This window comes from Enoplosus armatus, chromosome 8, assembly GCF_043641665.1.
Source record: "Enoplosus armatus isolate fEnoArm2 chromosome 8, fEnoArm2.hap1, whole genome shotgun sequence".
In the NCBI taxonomy this organism is placed as follows: domain Eukaryota; kingdom Metazoa; phylum Chordata; class Actinopteri; order Centrarchiformes; family Enoplosidae; genus Enoplosus; species Enoplosus armatus.
This window is the reverse complement of record NC_092187.1, coordinates 19500676-19523819: the sequence shown is the minus strand read 5'-3', so window position 1 is coordinate 19523819 and position 23144 is coordinate 19500676. Positions and strand designations below refer to the sequence as shown.

Genomic DNA, 23144 nt, shown 5'->3' with positions numbered 1-23144 from the left:
TTTACATGTATTGAATGTTTTCCACTCGTGTTTTATTGTTAGCTTATTGTGATATCTTTGTCTTTTCAAGCCCTCAACCTTGATTATGAAGTATGTTTGCTTTAATCAATACTTTCATGACAATGAGTTACAAAAGTAGAAGTTTTTATATTTAAAAAAAATATATATGCATTTATCTTTGGATAGAGGCTAGATTATGTTTATTTCTATTGATTCCAAAGAATCTAGGGAAGTTATAAATCATGGTCAGAAATGTAGATATTTTGTGGTGAGATGAACACTGCTTTTTAAATCACTAGCAATAATAGAAGAAAAAAAAAATCTATTTATTACTATAGTGCTTTACACTCCTTGTGTCTTAGATTGAACTTGAATGTGTCAATGCCTTATTAAGATGTGTATACATCGATGTTGTATTGCTATGCACATTTTTTGGCTGTTAGCTGAGTCTTTGTCAGTCTTCCAGTTGAAATTTCTTCCTTGACAAATATTAATCATTTATAGATTTAATCTTATTTATGTATCTATGTAAAACATGACTTTATGTACACATTCCCCTCAAAAGATTAATTTATAACAAGGCATTTAAAAAAAGCCTTTTTGAAAATAAATGAGATAATTATAAATAAAAGCACATTAAAACATATGAAGCTAAAATGTCTCCTGCAAGATAATTAAAATGAATCCATTGATAATGGATAGTTTCAGTCTTTTATTAAGAGCACAATAATCCAGTAACAAGGTTTCACCACATGGATGCATCCTTTAACTATCCAGTGCTGACTACTCAGCAGTGCGTACCAGATATATTACCCATGTACATTCCTCACTGCCAAAACCACTGAAATACTTAAATTTAACAAAGAAATGAATTAAAGATTTTTTTATAATGCCGTCTCAAAACTAGCAGAATCTAGCAGAAAATTAAAAGCCTGTTGTAGCCCTGACACATGCACAAGAAGCTGATTTCACTTGATAGACCTGATTTTTACATAATTCTATAAATCTTTGATAGGTGATTAATGCAAGAAAGACGAATCAATTCTGTTTTTATTGTATTCTTGTCTGTAGTGATCAGACTAACAGAACTGCTCCTATTTCAGCACACACAGTGTAATATTTCAGACGTGTGTTGATGCAAGTGCTCAGTTTTTATACTTGTCCATCCATTTCCTAAATTATTGTTTTTTTTAAACCACTGTGGTGACATTTCACATTCAGTATGTTTTTTTTCCATTATGTGAACATTTATATTGCCAAGGAGTATAAGGAGACTGCTGTGGGATTTTGTATGAAATGCATGACATTGTCAAAACACTGGAATGACCTCTGTAAAACGTATTTTGTTCGCCTTTTTTATCTAAGCATGAACTAACTATTGTATTTGGCTTTTCAAATGCATACAGGATATTGTATGAGATTGTAGATTCTTTATGGTGTACGGTTGTTGTACATTTCAGTAGTTTGTTTTCAACAGTTGTAGCACATTGCATACGTATGCCTTTGTTAATAACTATGCCATAGATTGAGAGCCCTGTTACAGCACAGTCTCCATTTTGTTAAACTATGCAATGGTTGAAGTTGTGCCTACAGAGCAACATCATGTCTTGACAATGTGATCTTCTTAGAATTAGTCTAAAACTGTGTCAAAGTAATTCTCTTTTTAATTGATTTAAGTGCCTTACAGTCGTTTCTGTTACCCTGGTGATGTAAGAGGAGTTGTAGACAGTGATGCAACATTTTGTTGATGTTTATACTGGTGTTTGGTGCTTAATGGATTAACTGAAGAGTGCCATGGTAAATTAGAAAGCAGTAGGAAAGGGCCTTTCGTCAGCACAAGATAACACTATAAAGGCCTCTCAGACTCAAGAACCACAAGAAAGGGTGTGTTATTATGGAACCCCAAGGTGTTCAGTATTAAATAAATAAATAAGGCATTATGAAATAAAAGTAAATAGAGTAAAATATATAAATAAACCAATAAATTCTGAAATATTTTTTTTATTTCATTATTAAAACCCAACATTATTATTAAATGTTATTGAATCATTAGTATTTTCATAGTAACAGTGTTTTATTTATTTCATTTTAATTTCGGTACAGATGTTTTTATTTCAAATGTCTGTTTTTATTTCATAGTGGAATGTTTTCCCAATGACACATTTATTTAAAAGAACCACAACCCTCAAGCAAACAGTCTGTGATCCCTACAGGCTCCACAACAGCACACAATTTAGCCAGCTAGCTCCTGTTAGCTAGAGCAACGACGATGCCAAAACTATACTGACTAACTGCTGCAGCACAATGTAGCTACAAATGCTACCTAGCTACCCAGCTATCTAGCTAGGTTAGCTTGTAGACTTGGATTATTACTCAGCACCTAAGTGAAGATACAGTGTTAACAGTAGAACCCATTAATTCAGAGTTATCTTGGCAATGTTGTGTTTTCAAGTTATTCCATAGAGAAAGACACATAACTGTGAGGAGCGTAAATCTGTTTGGTTGTTGTGCCCAACAGGAGCTTGCTAGCTAGCTAGCTGGCAGTCGTTGAGTCTGCTGAGTGGGTGGAGGCATGTGATTGGCTGAAACTCCATTGTCATGAAAAGTAACATTTTGAAATAAAAAGTGTCATTGGGGAAAGTGCAGTGCTATGAAAATAACATTTCATAGTAATGAGCTGAGTTTTAGTAATTTATAAAATGATTTCACTGGTAGCGCAGCTTCAGGGATAGCAATGTCGGTCGGCCCACCACTTTGGTCCACTAAATATAGATGGATTTCCTTGACATTTGGTTAAGACATTACTGTTCCCCTCAGGAAGAATTCGAATAACTTTGGCAATCACTTTTCTAGCGCTATCATCAGAGCATAATTTCAATTTGTCCAATACTTTGATTTCTAACCAAATATCCTATCAGCTTCAGCTGTACATTTTGTTTTGTGCTAATCAGCAAATGTTAGCATGCTAACACGCTACAAACTAAGATGGTGAACATGGTAAACATTATACCTGTTTAGCATCAGCTTGTTAACATTGTCACTGTGAGTATATTAGCATGCTGATGTTAGCATTTAGCTCAAAGTACCGCTGTGCCTCAGTACAGCCTCACAGAGACGCGAACATGGCTGTAGACTCTTAGTCTTGTTATGTGTTACTTGTTTATTCATGTAATTACTTATTTCATAATGTCTTATGTATTTATTTAATATTGAACACTTTGGGGTTGTTGTGCATTTTATTTTAACCTTATTAAGGACAAATTCTACACTGAAGGAAGTGTTTCCAAAGTTTTACTGAATATTCAGCATCCTTTTGAGATTATATGAATGTAGCTCAAAGTGATGATTGCCAAAATGCGATGCCAAAATTAGATATACAATAAGTTTATGTGAAGATATAAATAGCAGTTTTTAACAGCTTAGCTGATGCACCTCGGTTAGCTGTGTTTCTCCTGTGTAGTTACAAGCAATATCTAAAACATGATGGCAATCAGGTCATAAATAAACTACAAACAGGTGAAGTACATTGTGAAAGTTCATACCTGTCCTTGGAAACAGTAGTTTTGACAAAATAAAATGAACTCAAGATCTGCTTATAATAATAATAATACCTTTTTCTGAAGCTGTCAACTGCATCTCACAGTCTTCATCAGCAGATGGAGACAGCTCAGCTGTCATCATGTGACAGTGAAGTAGTATGAGACTTCTGTTGCTAAGACTATGAGATGTGGTTGAAAGCCTGGAACAAGCTAGTAAGTGGACCTTAAATTGAGTTTTTTTTGTTATAGGTGAATTACAGCTTCAGTGGACTGCAGTGTGGCCCTTATGGTGACACCAATCCCACGTACTGAGCCTTAATAGTGCAATACACACAGGCCTGTAACATTGCCCTTTGACTGAACCCAGATCAGCTTTTTTTTTATGGAATAGATAAATAAAAAAATCTAAACCCTGAAATGTGACTGGGTGGTGGTGGCACTTAACTTAAAGACATCACTATGACTATGATTTCTCATAATGAATCATCCAGCTATTAATTATTATTATGGCACATTATGGGTGAACCACTAATGAAGAACCATCTCTTCTGCTCATTCTCATTCCTGTGGTTCCCACAGACAACGTTCTCTGCTGATGTTGCAACTGTTCTTATTGTTACAGTTTATATGAGATGAATGTAGCAATAGTTACTGTACACACTGGTTTCAGATTAGTGAACTCAAACTCATTAGTACTCAATGTGGAAACTATCATGTGAGAATATTAAAAGTTTTATTTGAATGTTTGTTGAACTTCTTGTTTTTCTTCCTCGAAATCAAAATTGTAATGACTTTAGACGCTATCTAAAACTGCTAATGCTACTTTTTTTTGTAAAGATCCAGTTATTTATAAATAATCTTTACTGTAAGTCCCCCATAGTATTTATCTTATATTTAGCATTTATAAGCAGTATACAAACATTTAATAAGTGGTGTATAACACATTATAATGTAGTTGTAAGCAGAAAGGAGGATATTTCAAATGTGTATTGCATTTGGTAATAATTACAACTATTAAGTCTTAATAGGAGATTATTACAGCTCTGTTTCACTACATTGTCATTCATTATTTTTTTATACCCCAGCCTCCACTAATTGGTGCCCCCAGAAGGAGTCAAATCTGTTGACAAATATAATAACAAACACTTTCATATCTGCTTACAACTACATTATAGTGTGTTATGTTATATGTTTATATTCCACTTATAGATGCTAAATAGGGGGACTTCCTCAATCATGTGAAAAAAATCTAAAAAATCTGAAGTGTCAATCAACATATTTCATTTATTGTTTTACTTGTATTTACTAAGCTCAAAAGGTTTTATGGTCTGTTACTATACCAGCACATCCCAGTCCTGTGGGTAGAGATGCATCCTCAGAGAGCCGGCAGAGTGCTTCAGACGCTCCTTGAGGGATTTCTGCAGCAGGCTGCCAGGGTGCAGTCCTGGTGCCACACAAGCAGCTCCAGGCCCATCAGACACTGGATGATGCAGTCCGCCTCATCTGCTGTCAGCAGCCCCCTCTGGTGGGCAACATACACCATGAGGGACATGTCGACGTCAACCGGCTGGCAACACTCAGAAAAGATGAAAATGTATGCTGGTTATACGTTACTGTGGGGAAAAATCACCAATAAACACGAACTGTTAATATACCTATACGTAATCATAAATCTACTTAGACGCTATTGCACAATTTGGAAGGTTTAGCATGTAAATTCATGCCCTCAGCCTCCAGAAGCTCTAATAGGCCAAGATGCTTCATCAGAACCATCTAAGGTATATTGAGAGAATTGCAGTGATAAGAACTACATACACCCTCTGTTATAAACTGCAATGTCTTAATGATAAACAATCACATGCATTGGATGGTTGTACTACAGATCATTTCTTAATCTCCCCTTCAGCAGATGAATGCGTCAAACTCTGCACATACATCATTCTGCACAGTGAAGGTCAAAGATCCAAATATAGTAGCAATAAGCAAAACATGTTTTTGACTGGAGGGAATTTTTGCATCATACCATAACAGACTGAGCTAAGAGACAGAGGCTAACAGAAACCAAGAAAGGTTTGAGGTGTTGGAGGGTGCCAGGTTCCAGCATGCAGGCTCAAAGGAACGTTGGCTGTGGAGGAATAATGCTTCAACATGTAGCAGCCTAAACTTAGGTTGTTGTGAGACAATGGGTCTCTCTTTAGAAAGCTGTAGCTAGAGAAGTCAGTTGACCTTTCGCAAACAAGTGTTTTTGTCACAACATGCAAATATATGGGATGAATATCATGTCATATTTTGAAACTGAAAAAAATAAAATAAAATAAATTCAAATCACAGCAAACATTATTTTGTATTTGAGTTTCAAATGTGTCACTGTTTAGTTTGTTTTCCAGGTTTGAAACCTTGTCATGAACTTCCTCCAGGGTCATACTAACTCCAGAAACAACTTCTCTGGCCTCAAAGTACTCAGTAACCTGGGAGCCATACAGCTGATTGACCCATGACAGGTTTGGAGATACTTATGGTGCCTTTAAGTTCTTCTTCTCCTGTGTGACCCCAGAGCAATGTGTCATTTCTGGGATGCAGGATGTATTTGTATTTTTTTTTTTTAACTGTCCATCATGAGTTCACCTGCAATGTTAAATCTGTGGTGTACTATTTTAAGTAAAAAAAATTGAAATGCAGTACTTTTATGCAACTTTTACTCAAGTATAGGATCTGAATACTTCTTCCAGCACTGCTGTACATGTTTCACAGGAGCGTGACCGCAGCCTAAAATAGAAAGGTATTTCACCTCCCCCTGTCAGTGGAGAATACTAATGGACATGTAACCAAGGAGTATATTTAGTGAACATACAGTGTAACCAAGATACAATATTATAAATGAAAACTTATTTTAAGAAAAATAGACCAAATATTTCAGAAGCATGACATTATCCTGTTGTATATGTTATTTAACAGGCTAATTACATTAATTTATAATGGCATTGAGCATATAAACCAATTAATATTACATACTACAGATACATACCACTGTTTCCATTCTATACTTAGATTTTAGCATCTGATAACTTTCCCTCTGTCAGCTGGAACTGCTCAGTTTGTTATTGTTGTTATGTTCCTTACACTTGGACTAGACTGAACTCTAGTTTGTTGTGAATAGCTTGAGTTGTTGTTTGAAAGCATGCTCCCAGATTCCTGGTCACCTAAAATAATAAATGTCGTCAGCCTACCCTGTCGTGCTTTATGGAGTGACACCAGAAACATACAGGATGCCAGTGAAGATGACTCCTGCCCCCTATTCCACCCTGACAGGACGGCATGTTGATGTTTGATTACTTTGCTCAGTGGGACGAGCGTGGCTGTGACAACAAATCGAGGCTGACACACATACTCTATTGTGTCAGCTATTTTCTTCTTTAATAGAACAACTAACACTACTCTCTTTTAAAGGGTGGCAGGAGTTACCTGCTTGCATAATGTTGAGGCACACAAGTTACAGATCATATGAATTTCCACATGAGGCCAAAATAAAAAAAACTTGGTAATGCAGGCAATTTATTAAGTATATGAGACAGTCATGCTGCTTGTTGAGCATTCAAGTTTTCACAATTTATAATGTTTGTGATTTTGTTTGAAGTGAATTCATTGTGTTTGCAGGTCAGAGGGTGAAAGGCACGAGAAGGAGTTCCTCAGCGATAGCACACTTCTGATATCTCCATGGCCAGCTCTATAAGTTCTCCGGCGTCCTGACAGGAGCCGCAGCAGTTACAGTCCAGTTCCAGCTTGTAGCTGCAGCAATCCTTCCCCTGCTGGTCTCTCTCGCTGGACGCCTTGATGTAATTGTATGAGGGAAAACAGCGGCTCACGGCCCTCTCACACGTATCCGGTAGCAGGACCATTAACTCGTGGAAACGACAATGCAGACAGGCGAGAAGAAGTGCTGCACAGTCATCTGGTGGCATGAGGAGATCAAAAGAGAAACTGATGAAAATGCTTATCCAACAAAGTAAATTGTTTAGTGAGAAATTACTTTCAAATTGCCATCCAGTGCACCTCTGACCAGGAATCAACAACACCATTCATAACCTTGTTAATGATTAACACTACTCACTTTAACTGTTGTACTTTAGAGGACTTAAATAATACCTCCTGAGTCAGGCTGGTATGAATCATCAGAGGAAAAACGACTGCTGCTGTTCTTAAACTTGTCAGAACACATGGAGAGGCTGGATCCACCCCAATCACTGGCACCCAGGGGATCATGGGAAATCGGATCGGTGTCCAGCTTGTCTGGGTCTTGCTCTGAGATGGTGCTCAGTCTACGCCCCCCACTGACCATCTTGTCAATCATCTTTCTTGATGGACTGCCCATCACTGGCTTGGGGATGCTTCCTTTGAAAGGTTGATATAGAGGAATAATAGAGGGATGATTCTGGATGCACAAACATCACTGATGTTATAAAAATTCAGTGCTGGTTCAACACCCAGCCCAGGCTCTGTTAGGCAATTTATTCATATCCCCTCTGAGGTAGTTTTAATTATTCAGAACACCATTAACATGCAGTATGTCAGGGAGGTGAGACTTGAATAGGGGAGGCTTGCTCAATAAAACTTCAGCGGGGAGAGATTATCGATTTGCAAGCTTTTATTTGGATCCAGTTTCCTGGATTGAATCAGGCCCGTGGAAAATAAATACTGTGTGTGAATATATACTCTCCCACTAACATTTGGCGTGCACCACTGCGATCAATCGCTCTACAATTTTAACTTCCTATTCTAGTTCTGACCAACAATAACTTCATCCAAGTGGTATTTAGCCTAATCAGACATGGAGTAAACAACAACCTACCATCAGACACATGGTCGCCTATTTTCTCAAGCTCGACACCATCCTGATCATTCACAGGAAGCTTTAAAGGAGTTGTCATCTTATGCAGAGCAAATTGGAGAAAATACACATGGAGTGAGACACACATGCAAAGCACTGCTTAAATAATGGTATTATGATAACTTAGACTACCTTATCTCAGAGAGCAATAAAGTATTATTGCAACATCTTGTTTTCATGATGAATTAAAGAATCATGCAAGAAATGTTGCCCCTATACTGAAATGAACAAACCCCCCCCCCCCCCCCCCCCACATATTCTTGAATGAATTCTGCCCCATAATTTACTTTGAAGATTACCTGCGTGTACTGGTTAAATATCCAACAGTATAATCCGTAGCAGCTGCAACTGTGAACCCCTCTGTGCTTGGGCTTGAACACCTCCCATCATCATGCACACACCCACATTGTGAATAACACACACACATCGATCAATACTCGCCACTCAGGAAGCACGACTACAAATCTGTGTTGGCTTATGCATGGAAGATCCATTCAATTATGGCATTATGTCAATAGGGAGTCAAGTCAGGCCACTTATCAAACACCTGGATATTTCAAGTAATGACAGGCAAGACTAGCATAAAATTACCATACCGCAATTTATTATCTTGCCTCAACCAGTGCTTCCAACAGTGGTTTAGAGATCACATCTGCTGGACATACCACAATACCACAGTGGAAAATGTACCACCCAAACCATTTGCTTTCTTCCATTACCTTCCATTAAGAAGTCATTACTGTTGACTGCGAGAAGTGGGGCCGCCATCTGCTCCACACTGCAGCCAGCCATAATTTCATCATGTCAAACAATGATAAACGCTTACACCAAGCCAATCATAAAACTAAATGAAAGACACATACAGTGTACACATTTATCATGAGGAATTTATTATTCATAGAGATGCATTGGTTTACAATAATGGTAAATCTATATTATCTACTCTTACAAGCTCAGTTAGAGCAAATTCAGCGATGTTTGTGGAAGGGGTGAAAAAGACCATCAAGTATAAAGAAGCTACTTATTCCTTTCATCAATTGATTATACCTTAAATACAAATATATCAGATCATGTTGGCAGTGAACATTTTCATTTTTAAAGCAACATGTTTGTTTTTTTTACTTCCTCTACAAATCTTTATATGTCTACTAAAATAAAATCAGGTAGTGTGGCCCCATACATAGCATAAAGTAGCTATACAGAGGGGGGAAACTTTTCATTGTGAAGTGCTAACTATCAATGTTCCCTTTCCTTTGGCTTCTCTGCTCATCATGGTCCTTTTGTGTACATATATAATATATAAAATAAGAAAAATCATGAACAGACAGTTTCACAAATGCATTTTGTGATGTCACTCTATTGTACAGAAAGAATTGAGAGATAGATTACAAACAAATACAAAAGAAAATTTCCCCAAGAAGAGTTTGGTTATGTGGATGAAGCAGTTGTTTTTGGAATCTTTTGGAATACAAAGTCACACACAGGCTGTGAGTGAGGCGGCCTTGCAGTGCAGAACTTGGGAGACCTCACAGTCAGAGAGAAGGCACGCGATCGAAATGAAGGTTGGGCCTCTCCGGGCTGCCGTTGTCTTCATCTTGGTTCATCTCTGGGCTGTGGCCGTGCTCGTCTGTGCTCTCCGGAGATTCATAGGGATAGCTTTCACATATCTCCTCATCGTCCTGCTCCTCTTTAATGCTGGTTTGTTGAACATGCAGGGGGAAAAAACATGTAATCAGGACTTGTGATCACATAATTACATTAAACCACAGATGAGTCAAATACACTAGAGATGTCAGGGAACGTAGACACTTACAAAGCTTGTGGAGGGGACTGCGTTGCGCTGCTGTCACTTTGGTATCCAGATCCATTAGCAAGGGCTCCATTCATCTGCTCTTGGAGAACATGAGGGAGGGAGTGCAATGGGATGCTGCCCAGAGAGGCTGGGTTGTAGAGAGAGTTGTTGCCATCTAGACCACCGCTCTGGAAAATGTACATTCTCAGCTTTTATATTTATAATACCACATTAACACATAACAGGTGTAGCTGGGACAATCTTCATACTACAGCAATAAACAGTATAGAGGCACAGTGAAGTAGGACATTATGCCACCTTTCAGCTTTGTATACACATTGCAACAGTCTCATGTTATATAATAAAATATATATAATAAAGCTTGAAATATCATGTCTCTTACCTGAAGAGCAGACCCAGCCAAGCTCTGACGGTTCTGTGAGTTCTTCGGCAGAGTTCTATTAATACATAGATGCAACAAAAAGTTATATTTAATTGAGTATCAACACCTGAAGGAGCTGAGATAAGCATCATACTTTGGGGGTGGCATTACACCAAGTGGTGCACGTGCAAATCCCCTGCCCCGAACAGCGGTTGTCCAATCATAGATTAGCAACTGTAACCAGGCACAGCAGGCCTGTCAAGCTTTGGATTTCTTCACATGTTGAGGCGGCGCATCAGGCTACTCAGTATTCTCAGTATCTAAAGAGTTTGGAGGGTGGTGTATTTTTTTTAAGCCTCTCCAAAAACAAAAGAGCAAAAGAGTAAGGAATGGATTAAACAGTGTGTTTATCTGCCCTGATGTAAGCTGCAAACATTACCATTACCATGCCCGGCTTACACTGGAGCAACCCCAGGCAAATTTGTTATCTGAGATAGCGTTACATTTGCCAAATACATCCTAAAAGCCCTTTTTTTTTTTTAAAGTGAAACATGTTGAAAATACGAACAATAACGTCTTGCTTGCGCGTAAGCAGCCAAACAGGGTTATGTTGGAAAGAAATATCAGTCTGGTCCTTTCCTTATATAGGACTACAATTACGGTTTCTTTGGGAAGATGCTGATTTTTAGTCTTTTAACACAATATCATGCACGTAGCAACTAAGTGCATATTTAAAAACCCTTTTACAGGACTCTCATTTTACAACAGGTCAGTTACAAACATTAAATAGACTGCCAAAGAATGCGTTTTAATCAACTCGTGGTGCTTAATGAGTTTGTAAATGCCAGTGACGGCTGTCATTGAGACTGGAATCCGTATCTGTATCTACCTCACCTGTTCATACACCACCTCACTATTTATTCAAAATGTTTAAGTGCAATACATATATAGTCACACACTTTAGTGCAACACATACATACATATACATTGTTATTGTATATATTTTTACCTCATTTCACTTAAATACTGTAAATGTGTATATTTTGTATTTTTCATTTCATTTTTCATTTCACCTCATTTCACTTAAATACTGTAAATGTGTATATTTTGTATTTTCATTTCATTTTTCATTTCACCTCATTTCACTTAAATACTGTAAATGTGTATATTTTGTATTTTGTATTTCTTATTTTTATATTTTGTACAAACTTTTAGTTCTAAATTATGCTACTTTCTACTCTTGAATGGGAGCACCGGTCCGGTACTGTACAATTTCCCCCCGGGGATCAATAAAGTATTTCTGATTCTGATTCTGATTCTGATTCATTTCAGCTGACAAAACCGTCAGTCGGCGGGTAAAAATAACAATCCTTCTTTTGTCTACCTCCAACTGAAATCAGGGAACTATTGTTTAAAACCATCACTAAGAATTTCAAGAGGTAAATCTGCCACTGTATATGCGGCGTGCTAGACTGGGAAACTTGACGGGCGAAGCAACAGTAACTAAGGGGGGGGGGTGCAATGTACACACTGCACTTCCTGGTCTGTTTGTTTAATCAAATCAAATAAAAGTTTGAGTCATTGTGGCAGGACATAACATACCCCAAATAAAACAAATAAAATTAAAACAATCACACGGCATTTTTTACCACCTGCTCCTGCACAGTGGTGTTTCAGAGGGACCCAGGTTGCGTGAAATTTCTAGATCCGGCTTGCAGGCTGGTGCCCGTTGCAACAAATGTGGCGCTTCATTTTGTTTGCTGAGGGGTCCATTTGCTTGTGTGAATATGTCAATTGTGATTCTGCTTGTAGCACACACACCTTAGAAACTCCTTAGAAAACTGCTTACAGTAAATACTGTGTGTACTGATAAGGTGGAGTCTTTTTCTGACTTCCAGTTATATCTGAAAACACACAGGGTTCTGGCTTAATTTCAAAGTACACCTACCCATTACCAGCAGTCTTCTGGGGCCTTCTTCTGTGGAACTCAATCTCATCTACTGTCCACACAGCTCCCTTCACATTTTCCAGACGTACAAAGCATTTATGGAGGCTGAGATTGTGTCTGACCGCATTCTGGACGATTAAAGAAAAGGATCAAATTAAAGTATTATTTACAAGAATTTACATTTATCTAGTTACATTAAAACTAAATGTAAATGCAACCAAATGTTTCCAAAGACGCTTCCTGTTTTATATATTAATATCCAAAGACAAAACAGTTCATACCTTCCAAGTAGCTGCATTGCGCCTGAAATATGCAAAGTTTCTAGTGAACCAGTTGTAGATTTCATTTAATGTCAGCTGGTTGCGAGGTGATTCAAATATCGCCTGAAAGAGACCAAGAGCACGTAAGAGATACTGGAAATGAAACAAAAAAAAAGTGGATTTGCTTCATTTATCGGTTTGGACGACCAATACTGTCGTGCAAAAATGAAAGTGAATTCGTATTTTCAACAGTATTCCAATATTTTTGTAGTAAATTAGTGTAAAATGAGTAAAGCACACGTTACCTGTCTTATGAGAGAAGCATAAGTAAATGGAGGTCTAACTTCTGTGCCTAAGTAGAACTCCTTATTATCAACTATATCTGTGGAAAGACATTAACAAGCAATATTTATACATAAACATATACAGAATGAAAGAAGAAACATTTCCAATTATTGAAAACAGAACTAATCTATAATAAATAAAAAAAAATTAAAAAAAAAGTTCTCTATTAATAAAATTTTAATTCATTCTCACCGTTACCTTGGCTGACAGAGCGGCTATATCGCCTCCGTACAGGGGTTCCAGTGAACATGCTATTGGGAGTGAGGACTGAAGGGGATTCAGAGAGCGGCGTCAGGGGTGTGGATGGTGCCGTGGCACTCTGAGACAAGCTCATAGGAGGAGGGCCTTTGGGCAATGTTGCCTGGGAGAAGGATACATTAGACACCAGATTCACCTGAAAAAACAGAGTCGTTAAGTTAGGAAAACGTCAGTGTGACTACAAGCAAAACAACATTTATTTTAATTGAGGGAAGCAGTCATAGCAGGTACTTACTGGCTGCGCTGCGGGTTTGGGTTCAGAGGATTTGAGATGAGCCATCATAGCTTGCAGCCGTTCTTTGTCTTTTTTCAGCTGTGTTAGATGAGAGGACCAAAATAGAAGTTGAGAGTTGGCGAATTTGCGGCTTGTTAAATGACAAAATGACATTTGGTGTGGGAACTTCTTCTTTTCTGGCATCCTGAAAAGTGTAATTATCTAAAAACATCACTTCTGTTTCCAGGCCTGTTGTGAAAACACACCATCACTGTCAGAGTTTTTAGAAATCTTTTCTTTTTCAATAGTTTAAAATAAAAATGACTTGATACCGCACTCTAACACACAATGACTCAGCTTTATTTGCTGTTAATAAATGTGTTGTCCCTTTTGTTGTTTGATTTTTATATATATATATATATATATATATATATATATATAAAAAAGTCTTCGTTATAAGAAAATAAATCAATTGCGTACCTGCAGCTCTAACTGCTGAACCACTTGCATCTGCACACGACACTGTGCTGTACTCTTGTCATCCAGTGTATGTTCACTGTTCAAATGTCTGCAGACAAACAAATCATGAATCATGACATGAGTTAGGGAAACCAAGTGTTGCACAGGCTGAGAGTTGTGGTAGAGAGCAAAAAATGCTAAATAATTGAACAAGAATAATTTCATTTCAGCTTGAGAAACATTAAGATAATTTTAATACTTTTGTTTTCAACACAAAAATAGGAAATAAGGAATAGTAAAATAAGAGATAATGTTTTATATGAATGATGACAGCAAGTTCTCCTGTGCATACATATAAAATACAGAACATACATACATTTCTTACCCATATATTTACTATATCTGTGCCACTGCACATCATGATAGAACATTACGTCAGCTTTAGAGGAATGCAAAGTTTCACCACTCACTTGAGAAATGCCTGAAAGTCTCCAAAGACAGTCTCACAGCCAGGCCATTTACACATGCCATTTCCATACAGAGGATGGCTATTCTGCGTGTTTTCATCCAGTGATCCACTGCAACAAGTATAAAAGTCAACCATTAATGACACGTCTCAGAGTCAACATGTCGCTCAAGCACAATAAAGACAGGATATATAGAAACTTAAGTTCTGACAGGAGAGTATAAACTGCTAAAGCACCTTTCTTTCCTCTTCAGAAGAGCATGATGACCGTTGCTGGTAGATTGTTGACTGGAAGACTCTCTGGTGTCTCCACCAGCAGACAGGATGATACCATTCTCGCAGCCTGAAAGTGCATATATACACTATAAATAAATCAAACCAAATTAGCTTAAAATCAGAACATCAAAATCTGAGTATACACTCAGTTACTAGCCCATTATGTTCACCTCGCTAAAACTAATGCAGTCTAATACAACAGTCACGCAGTAAAGCCTACCTTCATAAAGGTTATAATGTTCAGTTTTTGTTGAAACTGTTTTAGAGAGGTGTTGATTCATCTCTATGATCATTTAGGAGGCTGCAGTTTGTGGTGCTGTTGAACTGTACTGCATTATACAGAGAGTTGTTTTTGTTATTTAACCTACCCTCATTGATATAAATGGGTCAGTATAATGCACACAAGGCGCAATGTTTGAAATTTTACATTGACCCATGCCTCAGTGTTTACTTGAAACTGAAAATACTGTCGAGCACAAGTAGAACAACTAGAACTTAAACAGCAATGCAGTAAGGACCGTAACACAGCATACCTGGGGCTGCGATGGGGCTGGTGGGAAGGACAGACAGCAGGCCTTGTCTCTGCAGGTTGAGGAGATGTTGCTGCTGCACCTGAAGGAGCTGCTGCTGGATGGCGATCTGCTGGGCTGTCAGCTGTGACAGAGAGGTGACACAACATCTGTCAGTAAATGCCTTCCCCATTCTTCATGCCAAATACAGCCTGCTCAGAGTTTTGTCTCCAGTTTAATTCAGGAAAGAAATCTTCATCCAAGATACATGAATTCTATGACGATATGAGAGAGAGCGCAGGACCACTGTACATCACACTGGACATATTCTGTAGGGCTGAAAGTGTAACACACAAAGCTCTGCCTCACTGGGTAACCATAAAGTCAGGTGCTGTCAACCACTTAACCACTTAGCTTAATGCAATCAGCTAATGTCGTTAGCTATTTAAAGAAGAAAAAACGGTGATCACGGTGATTTGAGTAGTGATCAAGTCGGATGCTGACTACTCTTTTTATAATGTTCTCTGTTGGTCAAACACATTTTTTTCTCCATTTTGGTTGTGTCCAACACATGGATGAAATACACACTTTTGTTTTCATCTAACTGGACAATTTCTGCTAATCTAATAAATCTAACTTCTGCTTAGAGCACATCAAATCATTTTCCTTTTCTAAACACCAACACCTGCTGCTTGTGCGCTCAGCCAAGTGCCTGCTTGTGCGATGAATTTCCGTTAATTGCCAACAGTAAGTACATGTTAAAACGGCGTGTTGATGGAGGATTTGAGAAGCCAAGACTGATGATGTCTTGCTGTCACGCAAACACATGCACACAAGCTGATGTGTGACTGTGAGTTAACTATACTGTGTTGTGGCTTTTTTTTTTTTTTTTTTAACACATGACACACACATTGGAGTCCACGAGACCACAAGTGTGGGTACAGCGAGAGAGCAGCATGTAGTTTCTGAATGTGATGCTCCTTAAATGGATAAACTCAGGGCACTTACAGCGGAAAAATTGCACGCAGCGGTCTTTAAAATAATTGGAAATCATACAAATAAACAAACAAATAAGCGCCTTCCACAGCTAAGAACACCTCATATGTAATCCAGGTCTGTTACTATTACAGCTTCAGCCTCAAATGCTATTTTTTGTACTACTTCCACACAATGCAGAACCTCAAACTAGTTACAGAGAACTGGACATTTTGATATTTGATATTTCAGGATGTGAGGCAATCGGTTATAATAATTGTCCCTAATCCAGAAATTGATTATCCTTGTTGCATAATACATATTGCTATAACGATCAAATATTCATGAACTTATATAATGGTATAATGAATAGGAGTTACCTCTTGACTAACAATCCCAGCATTCTTCTGTTGTAGCAGCTGCATGTTTAGCTGCTCTTGCTGATTCTTGAAGACCTCTTGGATTTGTTGCTGCAGAAATGTTGATGAAATTTAAGTTAAGAGAAATATTCAATGTGGACTATGACAAACACATAACCTTTCTAAAGATACATTACCTGGTGTAACATGAGTGCTTTCTGCTGCTGGAGCAGGGCTTGGAGCTGCTGAGGACTGAGGATCTGTTGCTGTGGTGTCTGCTGCAGCTGCTGTGCGGCCTCTGCTGGTGGGGTCATCATGGACAAAGACACTGGAACCTGCGTCGTCGAGAAAAAAAACCCAATAACAGTAAGTTAAAATCCATACCACAAAAAAGTGTAGTGCACACAATAAGTTTACATGTAAACGAAAAACCGTATCTCTTTAATCAGGGTTAAGGATTGTGAGACACAGCTACATTCTGCTGGAGTAACCTGATTTCTTGGTTATAAAACGTACACGTTTCTAACAGGGACTTCAGACTTTTACACAGACTTTTAGACAGCAGTGTGGCAGGATAAAAAGAACCAACATTACTTTTAGTGGCACATCCTTGTATCCAATATAATTAAATCATACATAAAGTTCAACTGAAACTGAAACTGAAATAAACAGGTCTAACTGTTTCCACAGCTGAACAGTAGCTTATTTGTGATATTTAAACACACACACACACACACACACAAACACACACACATCATGCGCTCTCTCACTACAAAGTCTGTTCTTTCACTCAAAAAAAACCCTTCAGTATGCAGGCTAATATACGCCAGCCTTGGTTAATATGGTAGTAAGTAAGGTAAGAAGGTAGTTTACTTATATTTTATAGCCTCAATACACTTTACAAACATAGAAAATAATGAAAATAGCAAATTAAAGATAAAAACCATAATATAACAAATGCAGCCACACATTCGTTGCTGTTGGAATATTTGCAGTAATTAGGTTATATCAGTGGAAGTCAACGCGTTATCCAGTTTTCCTTCATTTATCCCTGTAATAGCGTTCATGTAAATGTAGTGAGTGTACTGTAGACTCCAGTACATGGTCAATGACTTATTACGGACCCAATATACATACATGTAATGTCAAACTGTTAAACCTACTCCTATGTAGGGGTGCAACTAACGATTATTGTAATTATCGATTAATCTGATGATCATTTTCTCGATCTATCGATTACTTGTTTTTCCTATAAAATGTCAGAAAATAGTGATGTCTATCATAACACAGCTCAAGGTGGCGTCTTCAGAGGTCTTGTTTTGTCCGACTGTCCAAAACCCAAAGATATTCAGTTAACTATCATGTATGACAAAGGAAAGCATCAAATTCCCACATTTGAGAAGCTGGAGCAAGCAAATGTCTGACATTGTGGTTTAAAAATGACTAAAAGGATTATGAGCTCTCCTCCTATGCTTCTTGCTCAAAATAAAAATATTCATGGCATTGCTTATATATTATTCTCAGTTCACTGGTCAATCGAGCAAGCTGAACTTGGCTCTACTGTCACTTCAGTTAAAAATGAACCAAACAAAAACAACAACAACAACATCGGATGGCTCAGGGGAATTAGAACTCCATCAAAACAACAACAACAACCAGAACCACAAAAACAACAACAACATCCTCTGCTAGGCATGCAGCAATTACCACACCACCCCCCTCACTGTCAAGCCTCACAGCTCAAGGGATGTTTACAGTCAACATAAACAGAGCAATCAAAATTGCACAGAGATATAAATAATGAATAAAAAAGCATACAGAGCCTGTTTATGAAAACAGAACTTGAGATTCGTATTTTAATTAAGGTCTGAACCACAAACAAACATTTCTCTCCGAGGCAGAGTCTGTTTTGAATCGGGTAAACAAACTGACAGTGAATTTCACACAGGCTTTGGGCTAACAATAACAGATGACTGCCTCCTAGTTTGTCCTTTCTTATGAAATTCAATGCTGCAGAGGTGGCCACCAAAGCAATGAAAACAGGTCTATCCCACAAACAGAGCCAGTTGGCCCCCTCTATTTTTCTGTGGACACCATCAACACAACAACAGCCTTCGCCTAATCCCTGTTGCCATGGTAGCCAGCAAGTCCAAACATCTTCTGTTGTTGTTATTGTTGAAAGTCATACCAGTGAGCAACTGAGTGTAAACACAGATCTGTTCCCGCAAGACTGGTCTTGTGAACTCTTGAGATGACTGACAGTAAATAGGAACGTTGAAAACTCGTTGAAAAACAAACACAATAGGCCTTCCCGTATGAGATTTAATACTTACCAAAATGCCCTAATGGGTGTGGCCCGAGAAATCGTGACTTTTGCAAAGACATATTTGGTAATAAACTCAACTGAAGATTTAGTAAGATGAGATGTAAAAAAAATATCAAATTACACAACCACAGAAAAGTGGCATCACTTTCACTGACAGACACACACTTTAACTAAGCAAAAAATTTAAACCTGATTAAAAAAAACTGCCTGCTATAAAAATTCCACAAAACAAATAGAGAAAGAGTTGGACAAACCTGAAAGTCTCCATTGAAAAGGCTTTCTGGGCGCTGAAAAAACAAATGTTGCTCAGCAATAGCGTTCAGCCTGACAATCTCTCAGAGCCTCGCTAACCTACATGATGTGAGCCTAAACAAAACTAACAATATAACACTGATCCCTCCGCCCAGCAGGGGTTGTGCTCTCCCTCCCCTTCTAAGGCTCAGTACAACCTCCCCCCATCCTTGTACTCCCCCTCAGCATAAATATAAAACACTGCAGTTAGGAGACACTGAGACAGTCAAAGTGAGAGGTTAAGGGATATCTTTACATGCAAAAGAGCAAACATTCTCATAAAGCAGTATGCTGTCTGCTCTGTGTCCGCTATCGTCATGTACCTGATGTTGGTGTTTGGATACCAGGCCAGCACTACATAAATTCAAATGTAGCATAACTAATTGTGATTCACACTTTAGTGAAGCAAAAGCAGCTGCATTGGTTGCAACACACATTTGTAGCATTGAGAACAAACATTTACACATGCCCCTAAGCAGCTGTAGTGTAACAAAATAACAGAACTGCAAAAACAAAACTTTTCTGAATGCAACATCATTTGCTTCAGGGCTGCAGCAAACCATTCATTACCTATGAATCAGCCATTATTAATTGTTTGCACTATAAAATCACCATATCAATTTATTACAAAAGCCCAAAGTGTAGTAATAAAATAGCTTGTTTTGTCCAACGAACAGTCCAAACCGTAAGATATTCCGTTCACCATCATGTGAAGTAAAGAAAAGCAGCAAATCCTCACAATTGAGAAGCTGGTCTTGAATGGTTCACTAGTGTCCAAATTTTAAAATCAAAGACAGTCAGAAATCAAGACTTAGCTGTCCAAGATCCTGACCATGCAAACCTATATGTTCCTTGTTTTTAATTTCACCACACATTTGCAACAATCTTAACTGCTTCGAGCAAATGTTTCTAATGATAATATCAGCAATATGCTATAGTAATGGAATAGATATTTGGAGCAGAGATTATTTTCATCATTGATTAATCTGTAGATGTATAAATCATTCATACTGTCAATAAAATGTAAGACAGAAGTAAGAAAATGCCCATCACAATTTCCCAGAGTCCTGCGTGACATTTTCAAATGACTTGTTTTGTCCAACCAACAGTCCAAAGTCCAAAGATATTCTGTTTACTATCATGTGAGAGAAGAAACATCACATTTGGAAAACATTTTCTTTTAAACCGTGTAAGCCGTCATTATTATATCATATTTTTGAGGAATATGCAAAGACTCAGCATATTGTAAAAACAATATACTTTTAAAGACCAGCGCTGATGTGTTGAGTGGATGCAGGTGGGAAGGACTGACCCTGGGTGCCTCTGGAGGAGGAGTCTGGCTGCTCCTCAGTCGACTCTCATTCTCAGTATTATTCCCGTTCTCTGTCTGACTTGCTGGAATGGTGTGGCGTGTTGGTTCTGACCCAGACTCATGCATCTGGACTTCACTGACCTGAGAAAGGAAACAAGTATAAACGAAAGCAACTGGATGAGGCACAACAATGCGATAAAAGACAGGGAGCAGACTACAATAATGTAGTCATTCACCATGTCAAAGTAATCATGTTGAATGTAAAAAGTGACAGCACTGAAAGTTAAGAACTACACTGTTACAGCTCTACCCACCAAGACAAACATTCTCTTCTACAAGTGAGAGAGGAACATGTTGGGTCTATTTGTTGAATAACCGAGCGCTGCCATGACTACTGTAAACACAGGGGCCCTGGGTCTGTGTTTATGTGCAAACATATCTTCCTTCTGGAACAATTTACCATTAACCAGGTGGTGCGATAAACGGCTGTGGCAGGTAGTACAATGCACAAGTAGGCTTTTATGTATACAGCTTGGGTGTGTTTGAGTCAAAAGCTAAGCGGCATAAACAAAGGTAAATAAAGTAGGCAAACAAATAATGTGAGCAGATGGAAACCTACACAGAAAGCCTCAAATGAAACAAACCACATAGCCTCAAGGAAAATGGCATTATTTTCAGGGCTACCCAACTATCAAATGCAATCAAAAGTTAATCAATCAGTCAGTTAGTCACCACTGAGAGCCAACATCAACATTTAGGCAACATCTAACTGATGATCCGATTAGAACAGTTAGCTACAAACAAATTCAAGAAGGAAAAAAAGCCCACAGCGTTTCTTGGATTTTAAAATGACTAATAGATGGTAAGTTATGTCTAGCTGCAGCAATGTGTCATTCATAGACAAGTCATAACATAGATGGTCAAAACTGAGGTAATCGCTGCAATCTCAAACTAAAACGTATCTAATCAAAACAGGCAGTTGTTGGTGAGGTTTCCACTCTGTTTACTTTTGCTTTCAGGATCAGGATTAGTTCTGTAGACAAAGGGCAGTGTTTCCTGTGGACATTTTTTAAGATGTCAGGGGTGATTTTGCTCATAAGAAACAGGCTGAGTAGTATAATCAGTGCCATTATGTATTATTAGAAAAACAGATATTATCCGGTAGGATTATGATCTGAACTTTTTTTGGGGGGATTGCCTGTATAATAAGTCCATGATTAATTTTTACTGTATTTTAAGTGTTCAGGGGCAACTCCCCAGCAATGGGGGCCACCACTCTTCAAAGAATGTGAAGGAAACCATGCAGAGAGGCCTTTCCTTAAGAAAGAGTAAACAATATACACCCTTTCCCTTAAGAATGTATTTTTTGACATCTGGTTTCACACAGGAGGTATCAACAAAACTGCTATGGTCAAAATAGAGAAGCTTAAATCATGAAATTTCCCTTGAAAAAAGCAAAACAATACACATTTAAATCAGTGACACTTAAATATGTGTATAGCAAGTGGATAGTAATGATACACATAAATCTACAAGATTCTCCACACTCCACACACAGAATAAACTTAATGTTTGGCAAGTTAACGTTTGCTGATAATGCAGACCAATTATTTTTAAATCACATATAGTTTTGTTTTTTCACATCCATTTAAGTATCCCCACTGTTACCTAAGTGTATTACCTTCAACTACACCTTGTCTGGATCAAAGCCCCTTTAATAGTTAATCGATATTTTAGTTTGTGGTGCACTCAAACTGTTATTTCGTCTCGGTTCCAGTCTGAACTGCTGTCGTCTTCGGTGCCCAATTGATCATCGTCACTGCGATCACTCAAAATCTTGGATTGACTCAGATCGGAAGTCATAACGTTCATATCTATAATGTTTCAATAGTGTAACGTTACTCGGGCTGGGTTCGTATTGTCCTAAGTTAACTTAGCTACACCTAAGTTACCTCCACGACACAGTCATTTCACCTGACAATCAGCAACTAAAATGATATACTTATAATTCCGAATGAACGTTATCTGTTGTAACGTTAGTTTTGTTAATTATAGCAAAGCCATTCATCATTAAGTTAGCTTAGCGAGTGGAACCGATATCCGTTAACACCAACCACCGCAGTCTTTGCGTTGAGCCTTTAACTAGGCATCTAACTATACGGAGAAATCAGCAGATTTAAAAGTTAATATGTTAAGTATGAAGATAACCCAGTGTTATATATCCGCTGTCTTTAATAACCTATGTCAACTAGACTGGAAAACAGTTTTCGACCAACCTTGCGGGTGGCGTTTATGTTAACAGCACAACAAAAGCTAGCAGCCTGACTAAACGCTAGCTTGTAAGAAACGTTTCTCTCTCTTCTTCGTTTTGCCACCCGGAAAATATCACAATGAGTCTAACGTTGACTTTAATATTCATTCAATGACTGTCAGCGCGCTGTTGAATTAGCGTTTACTCACCGAATTGTGTGCGGACTGACAGTCTTTTTGACTCGGGGTGGTGTCTGAAGAGCGAACCTCGGAGCAGTGCCTTCCTCGGTAGCGAGCT

At 38.1% G+C, this 23144-nt stretch overlaps 2 protein-coding genes across 4 annotated transcripts; both read right to left on the bottom strand.

The window, feature by feature from the left end:
- Positions 1–7225: 7225 nt before the first annotated feature.
- Positions 7226–8512, bottom strand: LOC139288547 (myoD family inhibitor domain-containing protein 2-like). The gene is made up of 3 exons (XM_070909861.1): positions 8386–8512; positions 7683–7928; positions 7226–7488 (listed from the first exon to the last, which is right to left on the bottom strand). Exons 1-3 carry the CDS (start codon positions 8510–8512, stop codon positions 7226–7228), a joined length of 636 nt encoding a protein of 211 aa, XP_070765962.1.
- A 781-nt stretch (positions 8513–9293) lies between these two features.
- LOC139288587 (forkhead box protein P1-B-like) lies at positions 9294–23121 on the bottom strand. 3 transcript variants are annotated; one of them, XM_070909907.1, is made up of 16 exons: positions 23057–23121; positions 20597–20737; positions 16865–17002; positions 16689–16778; positions 15358–15478; positions 14786–14891; positions 14553–14660; positions 14104–14191; positions 13645–13722; positions 13344–13545; positions 13112–13188; positions 12828–12929; positions 12547–12674; positions 10620–10674; positions 10238–10404; positions 9294–10119 (listed from the first exon to the last, which is right to left on the bottom strand). In XM_070909907.1, exons 2-16 carry the CDS (start codon positions 20720–20722, stop codon positions 9957–9959), a joined length of 1749 nt encoding a protein of 582 aa, XP_070766008.1. In that variant the 5' UTR covers positions 20723–20737; positions 23057–23121; the 3' UTR covers positions 9294–9956. The 3 variants fall into 3 exon arrangements, with proteins under 3 accessions (XP_070766008.1, XP_070766009.1, XP_070766010.1); XM_070909908.1 differs by having other exon boundaries at positions 13350–13545; XM_070909909.1 differs by lacking the exons at positions 20597–20737; positions 23057–23121 and adding an exon at positions 19248–19349.
- Between the last annotated feature and the right edge of the window lie 23 nt (positions 23122–23144).

What these genes read in the sequence shown, in the direction of transcription:
- LOC139288547 (XM_070909861.1), bottom strand. Translation starts at nt 8,512, where the DNA reads ATGTGTGTCTCACTCCATGTGTATTTTCTCCAATTTGCTCTGCATAAG. An exon ending in AGGCGACCATGTGTCTGATG is followed by an intron (nt 7,929 to 8,385) that starts GTAGGTTGTTGT and finishes AACCTTTCAAAG; the next exon opens with GAAGCATCCCCAAGCCAGTG. An exon ending in ATACCAGCCTGACTCAGGAG is followed by an intron (nt 7,489 to 7,682) that starts GTATTATTTAAG and finishes TCATGCCACCAG; the next exon opens with ATGACTGTGCAGCACTTCTT.
- LOC139288587 (XM_070909907.1), bottom strand. Translation starts at nt 20,722, where the DNA reads ATGCATGAGTCTGGGTCAGAACCAACACGCCACACCATTCCAGCAAGT. An exon ending in CTTCTGAAGAGGAAAGAAAG is followed by an intron (nt 14,661 to 14,785) that starts GTGCTTTAGCAG and finishes TACTTGTTGCAG; the next exon opens with TGGATCACTGGATGAAAACA. An exon ending in CAGAAGACTGCTGGTAATGG is followed by an intron (nt 10,675 to 12,546) that starts GTAGGTGTACTT and finishes ATGTATTAATAG; the next exon opens with AACTCTGCCGAAGAACTCAC.